The 22,648-nt window shown below is 44.3% G+C and overlaps 2 protein-coding genes across 2 annotated transcripts in view; one reads left to right on the forward strand and one right to left on the reverse strand.

The window, feature by feature from the left end:
• The window catches only part of LOC117455458 (collagen alpha-1(XIV) chain-like), a 236,520-nt gene that overhangs the window by 182,125 nt on the left and 31,747 nt on the right, over positions 1–22,648 (reverse strand).
• On the forward strand, positions 5,787–8,152 carry LOC139434847 (uncharacterized). The gene is made up of 3 exons (XM_071204901.1): positions 5,787–6,648; positions 6,730–7,370; positions 7,457–8,152. Exons 1-3 carry the CDS (start codon positions 5,787–5,789, stop codon positions 8,150–8,152), a joined length of 2,199 nt encoding a protein of 732 aa, XP_071061002.1.

Raw genomic sequence — 22,648 nt, forward strand, 5'->3', positions numbered from 1 at the left:
AGAAGCCGACAAAGAGAGGGGAATCTGAGAGAGAGAGAAAGGTGCTGAGACGGGACTCAAAGGGGAAATTAAGAGAAAGGAAGAAGAGAAGATTACAGGGAGAAAAACACCATATTTTGCATATCTCTGACATCTCCCTGACAGGAGAGAATTGCACTCACGATGGGTGATAACTTGTAGTATAGAGGAGTATATCGGACATTTTAAAGTGACTGAATTTATCTTGAATCTTCATATATTTAACAAAAATGAATTGTGTGAGCCACACAGTTGTACCTGTATAAACTGCAAATAACAGTTTTAATAAAGAAGGAAACAAAAAGGAAGACTGAGATAATAGAATAACCGCCTTAGTTATTTTCCATCACCAACAAATCAAGTTGTAGTTTATGGAATAGTCCATGTAACCAATCGACAGTTAAATGGTCATACTTGGCTTATTAATTAGGGATGCACGATATTGGTGTTTGAAACCGATACCGATACCGATAACTTCCTGCTTCTCAAGACCGATATCGATAACCGATAATAATATAATATATATATATATATATATTAAATGTACCTGTAGTTTTTGCACACCTGGTGGTAAAAAAGAGACTAGTAGTGAGCAAATGACATGAGCATTACTACTATGAACAAAACTAACCCTGGGGTCGTCTCTAACTCTGAAACTTTGAAATAGTCCCATACTACCGACGACATGTTTGTTTACTGTCCTGGCTTCACGGCCGTACACCATTTACGTCACAGCCAGGCATGAGAAGGGAGCGGTGGATTTGTGAAAAACTCCCCTCTTCCTAAACCACTAATACCACAGTACTGGCAAAACGGGAGGAGCCGAGTGAAAAACAAGCGCCCCTCATCCCAATCCACCCACACCGCAGGATTTTTTTCTTACCCAAAAAATATATTATATATTATCGGGGCTATTAATACTTTTATCGGGTGTATCGGGATGACGTCATAATTCCTAATATCGGACCAATAATTATCGGGCCAATAATTATCGTGCACCACTAATATTAATTATTGAGTTAAGGCCGAAAACGTGTTTTTCAAATTTCAAACTTGACATTTGAACCCTGACATCGTTCGTCATTGAGTCCAATTGGACACTTGTGCCACATTTGGTGAGATAATTGAGATATTGGCAACTTGACAATATAATTCCTCTAAATATGGCTGTCGCTGCCACAGAATCATAAAAATGAAACCAAATAGTGACAAAAGATCAAAGAAATTGATGAGAGAAAAAGAAAAGTTCAAAAAGCCATTGGAGTCAAAAACAAAAAAGCTGAAGCTGATGAAAAAGAGAGCTGGAAGGGATGTTAAAGGGGCGTGTGTGTGTGTGTGTGTGTGTGTGTGTGTGTGTGTGTGTGTGTGTGTGTGTGTGTGTGTGTGTGTGTGTGTGTGTGTGTGTGTGTGTGTGTGTGTGTGTGTGTGGGCTTCAATAAGACAAGCAAAGGAGGAGATGCAAGGCCTTTTAACCCTGGTTGGCTCCTCTCGTCCCCATCTGCCCCTTTAGCCTGGGCCCAGTTGGAGTAGTTAAAATATACAGCAGGTGACTCACACAACCACACATTGATTTATGCTGGACCTAAAGATGAGGACACACAAGGACTGTAAACTCTGCAGAGAGTTCATTCCTTCATCTTCCGTTCCTCTCAAAAATTCTTGAGAAAGCGGTCGCAAAACAGTTGTGTGATTACTAAAAAACAATGATTTATTTGAATATTTTCAGTCTGGCTTTAGAACACATCATAGCAAAGAGACAGCTCTGGTTAAAGTCACAAATGACATTCTAATAGCCTCAGACAAGGGACTTGTCTCTATTCTTGTTTTGCTCGATCTCAGTGCTGCATTTGATACCATCGACCATGATATCCTATTGCAAAGACTAGAGCACTTAGTTGGCATACAGGGAACTGCTTTAGGCTGGTTTAGGTCCTATCTATCTGAATGCTCTCAGTTTGTACGTGTCAACGATGAATCTTCCATGCAAACCAAAGTTAGCCATGGAGTGCCACAGGGCTCAGTGCTCGGACCTATTTTGTTCACATTATATATGCTTCCGTGAGGCAATATTATAAGGAATCATTCTGTAAACTTTCATTGTTATGCGGATGATACTTAACTATATTTATCAATCAAGCCTGATGAAATTAATCATCTAAATAAAATTCAAGACTGCCTCAAGGACTTAAAAACGTGGATGACCTTAAACTTTTTGATGTTAAACACGACCAAAACTGAAGTTATTGTACTCGGCCCGAAGAATCTACGAAACAAATTATCTAAAGATATACTAACTATGGATGGCATTAATTTGGCCTCCAGTGAGGCTGTAAGGAATCTTGGTGTTATATTTGATCAGGATTTATCCTTTAACGCCCACTTAAAATCAATTTCAAGGACCGCCTACTTCCATCTATGTAACATTGCAAAAATCAGGCATATCTTGCCTCAAAACGATGCAGAGAAACTAGTCCATGCATTTGTTACTTCTAGGCTGGATTATTGTAACTCTTTATTATCAGGGAGTACCAAGAAGTCAGTCAAGTCGCTTCAGCTGATTCAAAATGCTACGGCTCGTGTACTAACCTGAGTAAGGCAAATGTCAGCCTTATGAACGGAGGTACCGTGGGACTTGCCCTTCACATGTACGGGTGTCCGCTCAATGGAAATGCGATGTCAACTTCCGATGTCAAGTTCCTGTCAGCGGCTAGACAGATGTTACCAGTGTTTACCAGTGTTGCCAGGGGCATGATAACATCCTCCACTGGAGGTTGGGTGCTGCTGCTGTGAATAAGTCCGACTATGGGTGCCGATGGGCGGACGGTAAAGCACCGCAAAGTAGACCCCCTTTAAGTGTTGCCAGGGGCACGAGAAAAACCCTCCACTGGAGGTTGGGTGCTGCTGCTGTGAAGAAGGCCGACTATGGGTGCCAATGGGCGGACGGTAAAGCACCGCAAAGTAGACCCCCTTTAAGTGTTGCCAGGGGCACGAGAAAAATCCTCCACTGGAGGTTGGGTGCTGCTGCTGTGAAGAAGGCCGACTATGGGTGCCGATGGGCGGACGGTAAAGCACCGCAAAGTAGACCCCCTTTAAGTGTAGCCAGGGTCACCCTGCATGCGTCGTCAAATGTGATTGAAATGGACAGATTCCTGTACATTTCAATCACTTTTAATGGGGTCGTCAAATGTGATTGAAATGGACAGATTCCTGTACATTTCAATCACTTTTGATGGGAGTCGTCAGTATATGGAGCTTATCCCATAATTCCCGGAGGTTCCAGGCCGAATTTGGAAGCTCATATGCGGCCTGCCATGCGCCTCCACCCGTGGAAAGCAAAAAAAAGTAAAGAAAACGGTCAATTATATGTTAAAATAATCAAAAATGAAGTTTTTAAAAATTCTCGAAAAACGGCTAAGTGCCAACGGGGGAGGGGGTCAAGTCTTCGGCGCTTCGGGACGAAGCCCCGGAGACGTTTGCACTCCCCCGTTGCAATTTACAACGGAGAGGGGAAATGAGACCTCCCCTCCTCCGTCCAAAAAATTCATTCATCTTTTCCAAGCTACCATCTGCACGAAATCGGAAACCCGGTTTTTGAGAGCACTTAGAAAAAAACGAGCTATTTTCACATGATGGGGAAATCATGGAGGAATGTATCCGCCTCATAAGCACTTTGGATCGGATCAAATTGTTGCCTGGATGACCCCAAATCATGGTTCTCACAAAAGTTAAAGTTTTTGAACTGGTCTCTGGAGGAATGCAATGGGAGTTGTCAGGGGACTCTATCCGCCTCAAGAGGCACTATTTTGGGATACATTTTATCCATTTTCACCCCTTTTTCTGGTTCTTCCAAAAAGTTAACTTGTACTTTTTACGACTCTGGAGAAAGGTATGGGGAGTTGTCAGGGGACTCTACCCGCCTTTTGGAACACTATTTTCGGATACAATATATCCATTTTCACCCTTTTCTCTGGTTCTTCCAAAAGTTGAGTTGTACTTTTTCTGACTCTGGAGAAATGCAATGGGAGTTGTCACGGAATAACGAGACACTATTTTCGGCTAAAATGGTTGTCTGGAGGACCCCCAATCATGGTTCTCACACAACTTTAAGTTGTGAAACTGGTCTCTGGAGGAATTCAAGGGCAGTTTTCACGGAATAACGAGACACTATTTTCGGCTAACATGGTTGCCTGTATGACCCCCACTCATGGTTCTCACAAAACGTTAAGGGCGTTCTCCCCGGCAACCCGCCAGCAGATGAAAACACACACCCCTCCGCCTCTCCACCTCTTCCGAGGGACGAGGGAACCGCGCGGGGGTCTGCTGGAGGCTACTGCCGGGTGCTCCGTCCTGCGCCTCACCGGGACCCTGACTCCAGCGCGGTGTGGCGGCCTCGCCCTGGCCGTCCACCGTGCGCCCTCTGGGTACCTGACTCCCCTGCCTCCTCTGGGGGTAGGTGAGAGGGGTTCAATGCCTCCCCGGAGGATACTGTTATCCCGGCAACCCGCCAGCAGATGAAAACACACACCCCTCCGCCTCTCCACCTCTTCCGAGGGACGAGGGAACCGCGCGGGGGTCTGCTGGAGGCTACTGCCGGGTGCTCCGTCCTGCGCCTCACCGGGACCCTGACTCCAGCGCGGTGTGGCGGCCTCGCCCTGGCTGTCCACCGTGCGCCCTCTGGGTACCTGACTCCCCTGCCTCCTCTGGGGGCAGGTGAGAGGGGTTCAATGCCTCCCCGGAGGATACTGTTATCCCGGCAACCCGCCAGCAGATGAAAACACACACCCCTCCGCCTCTCCACCTCTTCCGAGGGACGAGGGAACCGCGCGGGGGTCTGCTGGAGGCTACTGCCGGGTGCTCCGTCCTGCGCCTCACCGGGACCCTGACTCCAGCGCGGTGTGGCGGCCTCGCCCTGGCCGTCCACCGTGCGCCCTCTGGGTACCTGACTCCCCTGCCTCCTCTGGGGGCAGGTGAGAGGGGTTCAATGCCTCCCCGGAGGATACTGTTATCCCGGCAACCCGCCAGCAGATGAAAACACACACCCCTCCGCCTCTCCACCTCTTCCGAGGGACGAGGGAACCGCGCGGGGGTCTGCTGGAGGCTACTGCCGGGTGCTCCGTCCTGCGCCTCACCGGGACCCTGACTCCAGCGCGGTGTGGCGGCCTCGCCCTGGCCGTCCACCGTGCGCCCTCTGGGTACCTGACTCCCCTGCCTCCTCTGGGGGCAGGTGAGAGGGGTTCAATGCCTCCCCGGAGGATACTGTTATCCCGGCAACCCGCCAGCAGATGAAAACACACACCCCTCCGCCTCTCCACCTCTTCCGAGGGACGAGGGAACCGCGCAGGGGTCTGCTGGAGGCTACTGCCGGGTGCTCCGTCCTGCGCCTCACCGGGACCCTGACTCCAGCGCGGTGTGGCGGCCTCGCCCTGGCCGTCCACCGTGCGCCCTCTGGGTACCTGACTCCCCTGCCTCCTCTGGGGGCAGGTGAGAGGGGTTCAATGCCTCCCCGGAGGATACTGTTATCCCCACGTTGTCGTACCCGAAACTGTCGGGTATCCTTTGGGAGAACCAGACTCTGGAGGAACGTGAGGGGAGATTACAGGGATCTCTGCCCGCCTAACGAGTGCCTACATGGGACACCGCACCATGATGCAAATGAAAACAAAGATAAGCTGAGTGCACCTTTCGTGAGTCTTTTCACGCTTCCTTCTTTTTTACCCACGATTCTGGTGACATTTCCCGGTACCGAAATGCTCAAGAATACAGGTCGGATGGCGGTCCATTGTCCGATCTGTAATAGTTCCTACCGTGCCCTGAGCAAGCACCTTCAGAGGCGCCATGGTGTGCGTAACTTGGATGAAAGAAAAATTCTGCTGTTGTTGGCCAACGGACGGACCAACATTAGGCTCCATCCCTGTACCATTCTGGGATGCGAGTACCGTGGCACAAGGCTGGATCGCCACTTGGCCAGAGACCATGTTGAGCTGGCCCGGGAGGAACTACATGTGGTTCAAAATCAAATGAAAATGACAGTGGCCAAGAAGGAGCTTTATGAACTCCGAATGACAAACCCCACCATAGAAATGATTACCGCTTGGGCTGTTGACACGGTGGCAGATGACGATATACTGTCACAACCTCCACCCTTGTCCCCGGTGAATGAATGTGACAACCCGGACTGCAAAGAATGGAGGCTGCAGGCAAACGCAGTGAGGGCTCAGCGGGACATATATGCTGCTGAGGTGAAATCCTTGCGCTGCAAGTTGCAGCAGAGGATAAAGCACAAGCGACAGAGGATGGATCAGCGGGCCGGGGACATGCCCGCGTTCGATGGGGAGGAACGAGAGAGGGTCATTCTGAAGAAACGACCCCGAACAGAGTCGACACCAACGAGGCTGTCCAAGTCGAAAGGTCCCTCCTGCAGCAAGTCTCCTATTCCCGCCTGCAGCACGTCTCCCATTCCCGCCTGCAGCAAGTCCCCCACTGGCTCTCACACCCATTCATCCAGCTCCTCAGAGCCTGCATCCATGCATACCGAGGCCTCGTCAACCTCCCCTCCCATAAATTCCCCCTGGTTCCGGGGCAGGGGCCGGGGAAATATAATGCGGGACATCACATTCCCACGGATTATGGGTAAGTGTGTTGGCTATGTGACACATGCAGTTTCTGTAACACACCCTGTGTTGTCATTAAAGTACTGTTTATATTTCACAGAGGATTATCTGCAAGGATACCGGGAGCATTATGCAGGTATCGACCCACCAGTGAGGCTCCAGGAAAACACAGTCTCCAAACTAAGCAGAGTGAAGTCGTTCCTCAGTTTCATGGCACACGGTTTCAATCGCCTGTCTGACTGGCTCTTTTTGAGGGATGTCAAGAGGATACGCGGGTGGTCCCGGAGCCTGATGAAGTCAAGCCTTCAGGTCACGACCTCCGACTTCTACATCAAGAATATATCACACTTTCTCAAGTACATGGCCGACACACCGTGCAAGGGGAGCAGGCTCAGCCAAACCGACATGATTTTAATCAAACGGGAAGTAGTTGCCATCCTGAAGTCCCTGAAGAGAAAAGTACTTATCCACCAGATGCAAGTGAAGCGTGACAAGATGGAAGGTCTGCCGAGCCACAACGACCTAATGACATGCTTGACTTCGACCACCACTCGCATCCCTCAGCTCCTGGATGTGATGGCCTGCAATCCGACTACCGCAACCCGTACCCTGCTCTATGGGTATATGACTCTTCATTGGAGCTGCATTTACGGCCACCGTCCGGGGGTCTACTCCAACATGACCAACGCCGAGGTCCGAAAGGCGGATACAACTGGCACTGCCTTCGGCTACCTGGTTCATGTGAGTGCTATTAATCAATGCATTTATTCCGGCAGTTATATGCATGATTGACATTGTATTGACACTCTCTAACTCTGTCATAACAGGTAAGTAACCACAAGACGGCCAACGCGTTCGGGGAAGCGCAGCTGTACCTCACCGTAGAAGAATTTGGATGGATGAAGAGGTGGCTGGAAATTAAGGGTACGCTGACCTGCACCCAGAGCCGTTACTTTCTATACACAGAGGGGAAGAACCCGTTCAGGAAGCTTGCCTACTCCCTGAGGTTGGCATGGGCTGATGTAGGGCTCCACGGTCCCATTAACTTCACCGACCTCCGCACAGTCCACGCCGATAATGCGAAGAGGTTTCAAGACAAAGGCAACCGCCAAAGAGTGAGTGATTTCATGTGTCACAACACTGCAACTGCGGACAAATTTTACGCGAATAATCCTTCTTTGAAGGAGGCTGCGGACATTCGGTTGCTCTTCACAGAGTCACTGCAAGCAGCGGCGGCGGCATCGACAGCAGCAGCAGCGGGAAATGAAGACACTTTTGCGGGTATTGACATCGACAGTGACAGCTCTGGAGAGGAGCACAGCCCGGCTCCCTACCAAGACTCCCTACCAAGACATGTCCCGAAGAGGGACCAGTCACTGGCCGAACACAGCCCCTCAGACATGGGTGAAGAGAGGGTGCCATACTCTGCCCCAACTTCACCCACTGTTGCCAGTGATCAACTTGTAAATATGCAGTGTGTTGTTGTAATCAGTCCCCTTGTAAATCCGTTATATCCTGTGTGAATGTATTTATTACTGTCAATATTACTGTAAATAAAGTTTGTTAAAATTACTAAGTGTTCTGTTTTTAAAGCCCACTATGGGTTTTTTTCCTTTAAGATCCCCAGGGGCACGATATTCTGGTTCTGGTGGTAGCATGGAGGTGTTGGGATGATTTGTAAGGTAGAAGAGGGTAAATAAAGTTAGAACCTCCAGCAGGGCAGGTGGTGCTGTGAAGAGGGCCGACTATGGGTGCCGATGGGCGGACGGTAAAGCACCGCAAAGTAGACCCCCTTTAAGTGTTGCCAGGGGCACGATAATACCCTCCATGGAGGTTGGGTGCTGCTGCTGTGAAGAAGGCCGACTATGGGTGCCGATGGGCGGACGGTAAAGCACCGCAAAGTAGACCCCCTTTAAGTGTAGCCAGGGGCACGAGAAACATCCTCCATGGAGGTTGGGTGCTGCTGCTGTGAAGAAGGCCGACTATGGGTGCCGATGGGCGGACGGTAAAGCACCGCAAAGTAGACCCCCTTTAAGTGTAGCCAGGGGCACGAGAAACATCCTCCATGGAGGTTGGGTGCTGCTGCTGTGAAGAAGGCCGACTATGGGTGCCGATGGGCGGACGGTAAAGCACCGCAAAATACACCCCCCTTTAAGATTCCCAGGGGCACGAGATTCTTGAGGGTGTGATCATCTTGGTTTAGTCCGTGGGGGAGTGCTTAAGTTCGGGGGCCCGGGGACCCAAGGTGCTCGAGGTTCTGGAGGTACATGGGAGGGATCCTGGAGCTCCTCAGTCCGTGTTTTGGGGGTCTTGGAGCGGCCCCGAAGAGGTGCCTTTGTCGGTGTACCTAATGGGTAAGAAAGCCACTCTACACAGGTCGTCAAATGTGATTGAAATATACAGAGTGCTGTACATTTCAATCACTTTTAATGGGAGTCGTGAGGTGTGGATGAAATGGCCATATCTCCCTTAAATTCACAGCAAAGTTACCCAGCTTTGACACACTGATTGCTGGGTAATAGAGCCATGTGCCCCCTGCATTTAAAGTAATCTTAGCCGGCTTTCAGCCACTAAATCCGGGGTAATAAATCCCTGTACATCTCCCTGTTTGAAATGCCCATATCTCCCTTAAATTCACAGCAAAGTTACCCAGCTTTGACACACTGATTGCTGGGTAATAGAGCCATGTGCCCCCTGCATTTAAAGTAATCTTAGCCGGCTTTCAGCCACTAAATCCGGGGTAACAAAGTCACCCTGTACGCGTCGTCAAATGTGATTGAAATATACAGAGTGCTGTACATTTCAATCACTTTTAATGGGAGTCGTGAGGTGTGGATGAAATGGCCATATCTCCCTTAAATTCACAGCAAAGTTACCCAGCTTTGACACACTGATTGCTGGGTAATAGAGCCATGTGCCCCCTGCATTTAAAGTAATCTTAGCCGGCTTTCAGCCACTAAATCCGGGGTAATAAATCCCTGTACATCTCCCTGTTTGAAATGCCCATATCTCCCTTAAATTCACAGCAAAGTTACCCAGCTTTGACACACTGATTGCTGGGTAATAGAGCCATGTGCCCCCTGCATTTAAAGTAATCTTAGCCGGCTTTCAGCCACTAAATCCGGGGTAATAAATCCCTGTACATCTCCCTGTTTGAAATGCCCATATCTCCCTTAAATTCACAGCAAAGTTACCCAGCTTTCACACACTAATTCATGGGTAATAAAGCCATGTGCACACTGTATTTAAAGTAATCTTAGCCAGCTTTCAGACACTAATTCCTGGGGAAGAAAGTCACCCTGGACGGGTCGTGAAATGTGATTGAAATGGACAGATTCCTGTACATTTCAATCACTTTTGATGGGAGTCGTGAGGTGTGTTTGAAAGGGCCATATCTCCCTTAAATTCACAGCAAACTTGCCCAGCTATCACACACTGATTGCTGGGTAATACAGCCATGTGTACCCTGCATTTAAAGTAATCTTAGCCGACTTTCAGACACTAAATCCGGGGGAAGAAAGTCACCCTGGACGGGTCGTCAAATGTGATTGAAATAGACAGATTCCTGTACATTTCAATCACTTTTGATGGGAGTCGTGAGGTGTGGATGAAATGGCCTGTTTAATCCGATTTTGAGCACTCTTTTCCCCGCATAAACTAGTTTAAATCACCGTTAAACACTTATTTTGTTGATGTCTATATAACCGACTTCCCGCTATGCATTGCGGTCGGTTATATGGACACAACTACCCTGGCACTAGGCAGACCGCGGCCGGTAGTAAATGTCCAACCAGTGTTCCACCTGATCCCTAGAGTATGTTAGGAAAAGGGACCACATTACCCCTGTTCTGGCTGCCTTACACTGGCTCCCTATAGAACACAGGATAGAATTTAAAAATTGTCTTCTCGCCTACAAAGCCCTTAATGGGCAGGCGCCATCTTACCTTAAAGAACTCATTATACCCTACTGTCCTACTAGGGCATTGCGTTCCAAGAATGCAGGGTTGTTGGTTGTTCCTAGAGTCTCTAAAAGTACAATGGGAGCCAGAGCCTTTTCTTATCAAGCTCCACATTTGTGGAATCAGCTTCCAGTTTGTGTTCGGGCGGCAGACAGCCTATCCGTTTTTAAGAGTGCGCTTAAGACCTTCCTTTTTGATAAAGCTTATAGTTAGGGCTGATTAGATTCAGCCCCTAGTTTTGCTGATATAGACTTAGTTTGTCGGGGGACATCTTCCTTCTTCCTTCTCTCTGTCTATACCTGTGTACTCTCATGTTCCGATTAACCCAGCTTCCCCAAATGTCTTTCTTTTTGGTGTCTATATACGCCGGGATCCGGAGTCATGGATGATCCTGCGGTCCTGTGTCCTGGATCGCGAGCCCTGGATCGCGAGTCGTGGCTGTGGTCCTGGATCATCGGTCCTGGATGGATATCCTCGTGGATTCATCTTCCTATTATACACACATGCATTTCCAAACATTTGGACTACCTATGTTGCAAATGTATTATCTTTTCAATTTACACACGGCATCTATTGCACGTCTGTCCGTCCTGGGAGAGGGATCCCTCCTCTGTTGCTCTCCCTGAGGTTTCTCCCATTTTTCCCTTTAAACTGGGTTTTCTTCAGAAGTTTTTCCTTGTACGATGTGAGGGTCTAAGGACAGAGGGTGTCGTATTGTCATACTGATATTATGTACACACTGTGAAGACCACTGAGACAAATGTAACATTTGTGATATTGGGCTATATAAATAAACATTGATTGATTGATTGATTGATTGATTGATTGATTGATTGATTGATTGATTGATTGATTGATTGATTGATTGATTGATTGATTCATTCATTCATTGGGAAGAGGCGATTTGTTGCCGTGTCTCCGTACTCAAAGCTGATGAATTTTTAGGTGAAATACTTTTCACTCACAGCACACTGCAGCATTATTTTAGCTATTGCTTGTTTTTTTATCAGTATTTCTTCAGCTCACATGAGACGCCAATGCTCCCAATTACAGTTGTGAACATCAGACATGTTCAACAAATTAATTGCTGACCATATATCTGTTGTTTCATTTCCAACAGAGTGAAGTCACCAAGCATAGGCTGAGTGCTTCTCATTAGTGTTTGTATTAATGGTAGCAGACTGTTTCTAACACAGCACAACATTTGTTTCCACACATGTACAGCTGAAAACACTCAACACATTTCAGAAAAGCCCTTTTACCAAAAGTGAGAGGAGTTGAGGAGTTGAGAAAAGCCATGCAATGGTGTCTAATCGCTGCTCTAACACACACACTAACTATGGAGTGATTAGTGCTTATTTTCTTTAAAAAAATGTCTTTGAAGTTATTATTGCCAAATGATGTTACACAATTGCAATAGAGTATATGGCCTGCTTTTGGTGAATGCTTAATGGATCGCATTTATCAGCATTAACCAGAGGTGTGGACTCGAGTCGCATGACTTGGACTCGAGTCAGACTCGAGTCACCAATTTGATGACTTTGGACTTGACTTGACAAAATCACAAAACACTTGCGACTCGACTTGGACACCAATGAGTCGGGACTTGACTTGGACTTGAGCCTTCTGACTTGAGGTGACTTGATAATTGAATTCAGAGGTCTCCAACACGCCGATCGCGAGCTGCCGCTAGAAGAGAAGACTCCCGTCGGGGAGAGCAGAATCTTCAGCCACTCTAACTCTTGCTGCCATGCAGTCTTTATTTTTGCCAATCATATGCGAGGACACACTAGGATCATACCATTATGTGAAAGAAGGGTGGGGGGCAGACGCTCCAAAGACAGCAGGTGTAGTGGTACAGGCCAGCTACAGAGAGACGGGGAGCCGGATTTAAATGCAAGCGCGTCGGAAAAAGTCAAGAAATTAGCGAAAACCGAAAAAAGAAGCAGCATCTGGCTGCATTTCAATGATATTGGAGAAAGCAAAGCTGAGTGCAGGATTTGTAAAATGAAAATAACCTTCAGAGAAGGTTTTTGGTAACCACTCAGGATTTATTGTCAGAGGTGGGGGAAGTTCAGATCTTGTATTTGTACCACCTGCAGAGGGACCTAGATTCAGGTGTTCTTTTCCCCAGAGCCCGCCTCGCTGCACATTATCCCTTGCATAAAGATAGATTGTGGGTCCTTTATAACATGTTGTACACAGTGGAAATAAACATTCTGGTTACCTTAACATCAGGGATCTTATACATTAAACTCCTTCTGAATCAAACTATCACGGTAGCCTTACCTTACTGATCCCTCTTAAATTAGAAAAACACGTTACTTTACCAGCAGAGAGAAAATTGATTATTAAATGATTAATGTGATTAATAAAGAGCGGTTTGATTATTAAGTATTATTCTGCTGATCGATGTCATTACATTTGGTGAAAAGCACATAATGACTTGTTTAAGACTCGTTTTGTCAAAGTTTAGGACTTGGACTTGACTTGAGCTTGAGTGCAAAGACTTGAGACTTGACTCAGACTTGAGCGCAAAGACTTGACTCGGACTTGCAAAACAATGACTTGGTCCCACCTCTGGCATTAACCCATTTAAGCCAAGGCAGAGGCTGCCATACAAGGGGCCATTGGCGGGACTAACATCCACACACTGGCTGAGTATTGCGTTGCATCTAGTTAGGGATTGCAAGCAGAGCTTTTTCTACTGCTGCAGATTCACATTGAAGTCATTTAATTGGAGTTGAAAATAACACTGCCTTTTTCTAGAAGTTATGACGTGAAATGCATTGTGTCTGAGTGAGCTTGACACTGAAATGTATTGTTTTTGAAAAGTGTCTACAAAATCAATGTTCATTTGGGGCCATGAGCAGCCAGAGGGAGCCGTCATAAAGAGCAATTCCATCACATTTCTTCAACTACTTTCACTCTTGCTGTCCCCAGACACAAGAAAGAAATTATCATGGTTCCTCAAATAATTATAGAAAAGGCTATCTATTGCCTGACTATTGTTATATTAGAACAACTATTCTGGAACCTGTAATCTTAAACTGTTAATAGGGTGTCATCAAATCTAGCAGGACTGAAATCTTAAGGTAGCCACGTTTATTATCATTTCACACGCATGACCAATAATAGCCTTGAACATGTTATGGTCTAATCAATTGAAAGTATCATAAAATCTTTTTAGAGACTACATTTAATGTGTTGTAAATCTCTCTCTCGCTGCTTGTTAGGCCGAAACGCGGAAACGAAAACGAACCGAAGTTGATATCAAAAAGGTTTTCCGTCCACACGTAATCAGCTCAAGAAACGTGTCCATCCACACGAGACCGCTCGACCTGCTGGAGACGCTGTAGTACAAATGGAGACGCTGTAGTACATATGCCGGGCGCTGTACTTCCTCCACAAAATACACCAAAAGCAGCGAATAAGACCCCCCGAGCATGGTTGCCATGGTTGCCCTTCTGGTTATTCTCTGCGGTGGATTTAGCAACATGTAGTTCATGTAGTTCTCCAAGTCCACTTTTTGCTGATGGTTATGGTAGAGGAGCTGTAGATGTTGCACTAAAATCTGTATCATGGTCAGTAGTAACACAACCCTGTGATCCGCCATTGTTGTTGTTGGGAAAATGCATCAGCAATGACGCGGGGGTGAGCAGGAGAGGTGGGGAGAGGCAGGGCTATGATCGTATAGGGCGTACACATGGAGCCGCAAGCGTTTCGTCCCCAGACCTACCAACTTCGGGAGCCGTTTTCAAAGTGTAACATCAACCGTGTTTGAGGGCTCCGTTTCCGCGGCTCCGTTTCGGCTTTGTGTGGACGAACCGTCTATACGATAAATAACTGTGGCGGATACAACCCGTTTTGTCTCCGTGTGGACGGGGCCTTATACTAGGGTCAAAATAGAAACATACAAATTGAAAATAATACAAAAAAGTAGTGTTAACTTTCAATTGTAAAAAAGTTCTACTAACATCAATATTTTTAACTTTCTGCAACATGATAAAAACCTAGAGGACATTATTCAACTTCTGAAATCCTCCTCCTGCTGCCTTGATATTATTCCAACAGGATTTTTCAAAGATGTTTTTCCTTGCATGGCCTCAGATCTACTTCATATAGTAAACAAGTCTCTTCACTCAGGTGTTTTTCCACAGGCCCTGAAAACTGCAGTCATTAAACCGCTCCTAAAAAAGAATAATCTAGATGCTTCAGTAATGAACAGTTACAGGCCCATATCAAACCTGCCATTTCTAGGTAAAATCATTGAAAAAGTGGTTTTTCAACAGTTGAGTAATTTCTTGCATTTAAATAACTGTTTCGATGTGTTCCAGTCAGGCTTTTGTCCAAACCACAGCACTGAGACTGCTCTTGTAAAGGTCTTTAATGACATCCATTTAAACACAGACAGTGGCAGAACTTCAGTGTTAGTATTATTATACTGAACAAAAATATAAACGCAACACTTTTGTTTTTGCTCCCATTTTTCATGAGATGAACTCAAAGATCTAAAACGTTTTTTATATACACAAAATAACCATTTCTCTCAAATAAAATAAAAATCTGTGATAGTGAGCACTTCTCCTTTGCCGAGATAATCCATCCCACCTCACAGGTGTGGCATATCAGGATGCTGATTAGACAGCATGATTATTGCACAGGTGTGCCTTAGGCTGGCCACAATAAAAGGCCACTCTGAAACGTGCAGTTTTGCTTTATTGGGGGGGTCTGGGGGGGTCCGAAAACCAGGCAGTATCTGGTGTGAGGGGTAGGGTTAGGGTTAGGGGTAGGGTTAGGTTTAGGGTAATGTTGTGAATCGAGTGGCCCATGGTGGTGGTGGGGTCATGGTATGGGCAGGCGTATGTAATGGACGACGAACACAGGCCACTCGATTCACAACATTACCCTAACCCTAATCCTCACACAAGATACTGCCTGGTTTTCGGTTTCCCTGGTTTTCGGACCCCCCCAGACCCCCCCAATAAAGCAAAAATGCACATTTCAGAGTGGCCTTTTATTGTGGCCAGCCTAAGGCACACCTGTGCAATAATCATGCTGTCTAATCAGCATCTTGATATGCCACACCTGTGAGGTGGGATGGATTATCTCGGCAAAGGAGAAGTGCTCACTATCACAGATTTTTTCAGATTTGTGAACAATATTTGAGAGAAATGGCTATTTTGTGTATATAGAAAATGTTTTAGATCTTTGAGTTCATCTCATGAAAAATAGGAGCAAAAACAAAAGTGTTGCGTTTATATTTTTGTTCAGTGTAGATCTCAGTGCAGCGTTTGACACTGTTGACCACCGCATATTACTAGATCGACTAGAAAACTGGGTGGGACTTTCGGAAACAGTTCTAAATTGGTTTGAATCCTACTTAAAGGACAGAAAAAACTTTGTTTCTATTGGTAAATACAAATCTGAGTTGAGAAATATAACATGTGGGGTACCTCACTCTCATATACATATATATTTACACTCACACATTCATACATTTTGCTCTCATATTATCATATGTGACCCGCTCTTTCGAAATCAGTCGGAAGTCGCAACGGCTCATTTCAGAATAAACGTGGATTTACGTAAAAAACTATTTTTTCAGGGTTCGGGTGTTTTGTTTGATTTTAAACAAACAAGTCTTGGCTTTCAGAATATGAAACTTTTATTTCCAAAATCACACGATAAATACATTTTTGAAGCTTGTAAAGGGAAGAAAACAGGCACCTCTCATTCGCAATCTGCTCTTCCGCAGCGCCGCCCCCTCCCTCCGGCTGACATTATGAATGTACGCGTAGAGTAATCATAGATAACACGGCAGGGTCCGTTACAGTTTGTTTTCATCTGATTTCAATTAAACAAAGTCTTGGCTTTCAGAATATTAAACTTGTTTCGGCAAATTCAGATGATAAATACAACTTTGAAGCTTTTAACGGCATAATTACAAGCGGAGAACGGAGTAACTTAACGTCACAGCAGGCATAACAACAGCCGGTGTTTCTCGTGAGGGTTTTCCCCGGGAAACAAACACAATACACACAAACGCAAAATTACACAAACACACACCCACACGTATACACACACACACACACACACACACACTCGCGAGCTTCCCCTCCAAATGAAAATATCTTCCCTCCGTAGTATTTTGATCATTTGCTAATAATCAATCAGATCGATGGATTCCAGAGAAGAAGAAACTTTAAAGGCCCTTTTCTCAAAATGAGGACTCGGTGACAGTCATTATATAATGTGACATTTTGCTTAATATCTGGAGTACAGCAACAATCCTGATATCATTAGAAAGCTAGGACTCTCCTCTTTCCAACAGTGTATACAACTCAAAATGTGTCTTCGGGTCAATGCGACTGATTTCGATGGAGCAGGTCACATATTTCAATGCACACATTCAAATAAAATTCACTCGCATTTATACATTTTGCTCTCGTGCACATTCATTCAATGTTTACATTTAATAGTATAAATAATATATGCATGTCTGAAGACAATAAATGTATGCAAGAGAAGAATGTATGTATGTGGGAGATAAAGTATACTGGAAACGGAAGGAGGATAGTTGAAACGGCAGGTCATTATCGGGCTGTGATTGGTTCAGAAGGTCGAGCAGGGCCGGCTCATGTTCAGAACTTCTGATTCAAATCAACATGATGGAGGGAGATGAATCCGTGTATCTTCGGACCATTTGTTTTTCTTTATTAAACAAGTAAACGGAAGAGCGTCTGAGAGGTGCTTTTGACCTTACTAAATGGTCTAATGTGTGTGTGAGAGGACCGGCCCCTCATAAAAAACAATTGACTTTTACGTGCATCATCTAAAAAGAACCAAGGCAGTCACTTTCCCAAAATTATTTTGAGTTCTCTTAACTTTTTCAGGTTTACTTTGTAACCCCCCTTCTTTTATTCCCAGAGAATTGTCTGACTCTTGCTGCCAGAGCCGAGGCAGAGGCCACGCGACATGAAGGGATCTTTGACAAACATCACCAACTGTTACTATGTTGGTCCCAGTCAGACCTCGCGCTCGCTCTTCCACTAACGGCCTGCTTCCTCCAGTGACAGCCTCTGCTGCGGGACTTCTTTATATTTATCTGCAACTCTCGCAGAGTGGAGGAGACAGCTTGAGAAGCAAGGAGAGGCAGTAAACAGAAAGGGGAGAGGAAGATGAACACGCAGGCGAGATTTCACACTAGATTTAACAGTAACCTCTGACTGAACTGTATAATAGCTTTTCCATTTTGGAACTTTCCAAAGTCCTGTTTTTAAGCCTAAAAGACATTACTACTGCTATATTACTTTAGGATATGTTAGTTATATATGGTGTTGTTGTAAAACCAAATAGTCATTATGTCCTATGTTGCCTAGTATGTCCTATTTTTAAGAAATCTGCATTACTTAAAAACATATTGTATATATACGATCCTCTCTCACTTATTTTAAACACTTATAACAGTTAGTCATATTTTTTATTATTACAATTTCTGTACCAAACTACGACGGAGTATTAGGGCCACACTTAGAAGAAAAAAAACAGAGATTTGAGAATCGGAGATCGGAGCCGATCACGTGATTTTCAAAAGATCGGAATCGGGAGAAAAAAATCGGGGATCGGGAATTATTATTATTATTAGTATTTTTTTTACAAAACAAAAATGACCATTTTCACGTCTTAAAGTCGTCCTGAGGACTTAGTTTTGGTTTAAAATTACACAACATCATGTATGTGTTGCTTTCTTTGGGCTTGTTTTCATAGACCTGGTTGCTTATTTCTCTGAAATCTGGCAACAGAGTGGGCGCAGTGTCTAATAGTAGCAGTAAGCTAACGAGAGGCTACGTTCAGCTGGTGACTCGGGAGTCGGGACAGAGAAAATGTCAGGAGTTTGGAAGTATTATAAAATTTAAAGCGAAGGCAGTGTAACAGCCAGATGCAATGTTTGCAAGGCAGAGGTTCCGCGTGGTGGAAAGAACAGAGCTACATTCAACACGACCAATCTAATACGCTACCTGAGAAACAAACATCAACAACAACACGACGAGTACACAGCGGCCACTCAGGTAACGGCACTGAAACAACCGACACTTTCAGAGTCTTTTAAAAGGAAAGAGAAACTGCCCCAGAACAGTGAAAAGGCCAAACAAATAACAGCCAAGATAGCTGAATTCATCGCGTTGGATGACCAGCTGTTATCCGTTACCTTTTTTTTCTCTTAATGCATTCCATAAAGATCGGATCGGGAAAAATCGGTATCGGCAGATTGTCAAAATCAAATGATCGGAATCGGATCGGGAGCAAATAAAGGTGATCGGGACATCCCTAGTCGTAATAATACGAGAATAAGGTCATAGTTACGAGAATAAAGTCGTAATGTTACGAGGATAAAGTAATAATTACGAGATTAAAGTCGTAGTTTCATAAGTGACTTGAGAAGCAGACTTGGAGGAGATTGTCTTCTTTCTGCAGGAGGAAATGGCTGGTTCTGGCCGACTCCACTACACTACATTGCATTTAGCTGACGCTTTTATCCAAAGAGACTTAACACACAATAAGTACATTCGACTAACAAGATACAACCTTGAAGACAACAGAATCATATAAGTACATCAGGTTTCATAGAGCTAAAACATTTCAAGTGCTACTCAACTGGCTTTAGATAAGCCAGTCCTTTGTTAGTATATAAGTGCTTTGTTAGCAGTTCTTTGTTAGTAATTCTATCGCTCGAGGTGGAGTCGAAAGAGATGAGTTTTCAGTCTGCGCCGGAAGATGTGCAAGCTATCTGCTGTCCTGATTTCAATGGGGAGCTCATTCCGATTCCACTACAAGGCTATCGTTCGACTCCTTCTGGATTCAAAGCCTTGATTACAAGTCTCATCGTTTCTTGTGAAACAACAAATCCCATTTGAACAGCTCGTGGATGTAACCAACTTGTAGCCTTGTAGTCGGCCAGAACCAGCTATTTCCTCCTGCAGAAAGGAGACAATCTCCTCCAAGTCCATTTGGTTCTTTCTTCGAAATAATAGACATAGTTTGTTGCACAACCTTTTCAAAGTTATAATACTGATGAGCTGATGCTGATGTGCCAAAAGATTAAGTATTTCGTTATTTGAGAAACCTAAACTAAAGTACTGCTTCACAAGATGCTCCAGATTCCTCATTTTATTGCAGGACGCTGCTGTTGTGTCCTTCTCAAGTCACTTATGAAACTACGACTTTATTCTCGTAACATTACGACTTTATTCTCGTAATATTATGACTTTATTGTCGTAACTATGACTTTATTCTCGTATTATTACGACTTTATTCTTGAAATCTCTGGGTTTTTTTTCTAAGTGTGGCCCAAATACTCCGTCGTACCAAACGGGCTAATTCTCTTTTTTGCTCATGAAGAATTGAAAAAAAGTAACTCTCTTTGTAGAACTTATAAAATAATGTACTGAATTTAAGGTCAGTTTCTTTCAAATGTTACCAATAGAAATGTACATTTCATATGCTGCTTTGGTTTTTCTTTCTGGGAATAAATAATTGTAAAACATATAGTTATGAAACTCTTACAACTGACACAGACAGATGCAGAAGACTAACAGAGTAGTAATCCTGCACAACCCAAGCAGCAGTAATGAGTCAGAAAAAGGACTTTTATGGACGCCCCGCCCGAGCTGTAATTATGTCTGCGTTTTGGATCAGATCTCTGTGGACTCACTGCTCCTTCCTCCCTCCGGTCTGCCACCGCTCTCCCTGCTTTGACTCGTCTTGTGCAGCGAGTGCAAACACAGTCCCAATGTAAGAACTCTGTCGCGCCTTGAGTGCCCGCACAGTGAAAAGACTGACATCAGATGTGACATTATTAAAAGCTCTCTTCGAACATCTGGAAAACTGTAAAGGGTGATGAAAGTAACTAAGTACACTTACGGAAGGGCTGTAATGGGAGGTATCTGGACTTTACTTGAGGATTTTTTTTTTCTGTGCCTCTTTATAATTCTACTTCACTAAAATATTGTGCTTTTTACTGCACTACATTTAGTTCATGGCTTTAGTTACGTTAAATATGTTTTATGACATAAAGACATAAAACGTACATAGAACTTTTTACTTTCAACTACTATTCTGATGAGGAATAAACTATCATACATTATATTTAAGTATCCATGAAACAAGGACTGCCAGACAATTCATTGGCGGCAACTTTTTCTGTAAAAATGATTCTAAAAATATTTATACTAAAAATACTTTGAGTGGAATTTCCTATCATATTTGAATACTTTTACCATTAACCAAAGAAATGTAAGTCCCATTTTCAATGCAGTACTTTCTTGCAATACTGTATTTATTCAGTGTATTATAAATTATGTTTCCTAAGTAGGGTATCTGAATACTTCCTCCACGACTGTATGTACAGTACAGAGGCAGCTGTCCTCTACTCTCCACGTATTAAACGGTCCTATAATATAGGAATCAAAATGTCCATATCAAACAGATTTAGAAATATACCAATGACTGAATAACATTTGTATAGGTTTTTTTGTCAATGAGCTATTGAATTTGAAAATATATTTGACTTTTTTAAAAGCCCACTACAAATAATCTCCAAACATGAATCACATTGGACTTGTTCCTGATTGGCTATATAGACCTAGGAACCACTTAAACCCATCCAATAAAGACAGCAAATAAACTGGATACTGCTCAGTCTGCAGGTTTAACTCATTTAATTCATTAATTAATGTGTCCAAAGAACAATATTCTGATATTCCCTTTAAAAATGTTATTTATCAATAAAGGCACAATTAACATAATGTTTAAACTTGAATATAGTAAGACTTCTAATTCAGCAACAAACTTCTCGTGGAAAGCTTTTATCAAAGTGTTATGCATTAAATATCATCCACAAACGTATGTGTATACAGGTTTAGATTATTGCACCTAGCAACAACTGAAAAACATCTTCAATCGCCTTAAGTTTAGTGTTGCAACTCACCCAAAAGAGCAATAAAGTTGAATCTCATTTTAGGTCTGATGCTGCAACACCAAGTAAGAACATCTGTAATTGCATGAAACCTCGGACAGGATTAAAATGACCCGAGGACTTCAGAGCAAACGTGGCATAAGCAATTTCAGAAAGAGGCAGAGAAAAAGTCTGAGAGGTTTGTAAAGTTTCTGCCATCTTAAGGGGAAAAATGCCAATCACCATCCTCTCCTGGCGAGGCCTGGTGCTGCTGAGGGGAGAACACAATCCCCATTTAGAGGGGGCAGGCTATAATTGCACGGGTAGAGATGAGGCGATGAAAAGAAATGAGATTAGCACCAAGGAGAAAGTTCTGCTTCAAGTATTTGTTCTTTCTCACTCTGAACAAAAGCTTAAACTGAAGTTAATCTAAAGGGAATCTGCCTACAGAGATACAAAGGCTGATTGAGATGCATGTATAAGTAGATGTAGATACCAAAATGAAAGGAAAGGGTTTTCAGAGCAGAAGCTGTAATCTGGTGTTGGAAAACAGTCTGCCAGAAGTCCCATCTCCACCATCATTAACACCATTCCTACATTCAGAGCTTTAAAACACAACAGCACTCACACACAGGGACACAGGCCTTCCTCAAAGGCTGCAAAGGAACACGGCAAAACACTACACATTTTTCAACAAAATGATTTTTGAAAGAAATGCAAACGGTCGGGTTGCTTTCAAAGGTGTTTTCAATATTGTGTCAACCGCTGTGCAGTATACGTTCAACGGGAACAGTACATTGGAAGAACTTTCAATTCATAAGAAACATTAAACACACGGCAAACAGCGACAAAATGAATTAAAATAACAATTATGGTACGAAAACATTGACATTCTTATGTGAAGGTTTGAGATACTATCTTGAGTTCTAAATCAAAACCAAACGTTGGCGCTTTTCAAAATGAGATTGCGACTTACCTGCCTGTTAACGTGTCTCCTGTTTTGTCCTCGTGCCGTCTTTATTGTGTATCTCAGCCGGTGGCGCTGACAATCACTTTCAAAACGACAATAGGCTTGTTCGCCACTCAGTGTCTCCCTTCATCTG

This window comes from Pseudochaenichthys georgianus, chromosome 11 (assembly GCF_902827115.2).
Source record: "Pseudochaenichthys georgianus chromosome 11, fPseGeo1.2, whole genome shotgun sequence".
Lineage (NCBI taxonomy): Eukaryota > Metazoa > Chordata > Actinopteri > Perciformes > Channichthyidae > Pseudochaenichthys > Pseudochaenichthys georgianus.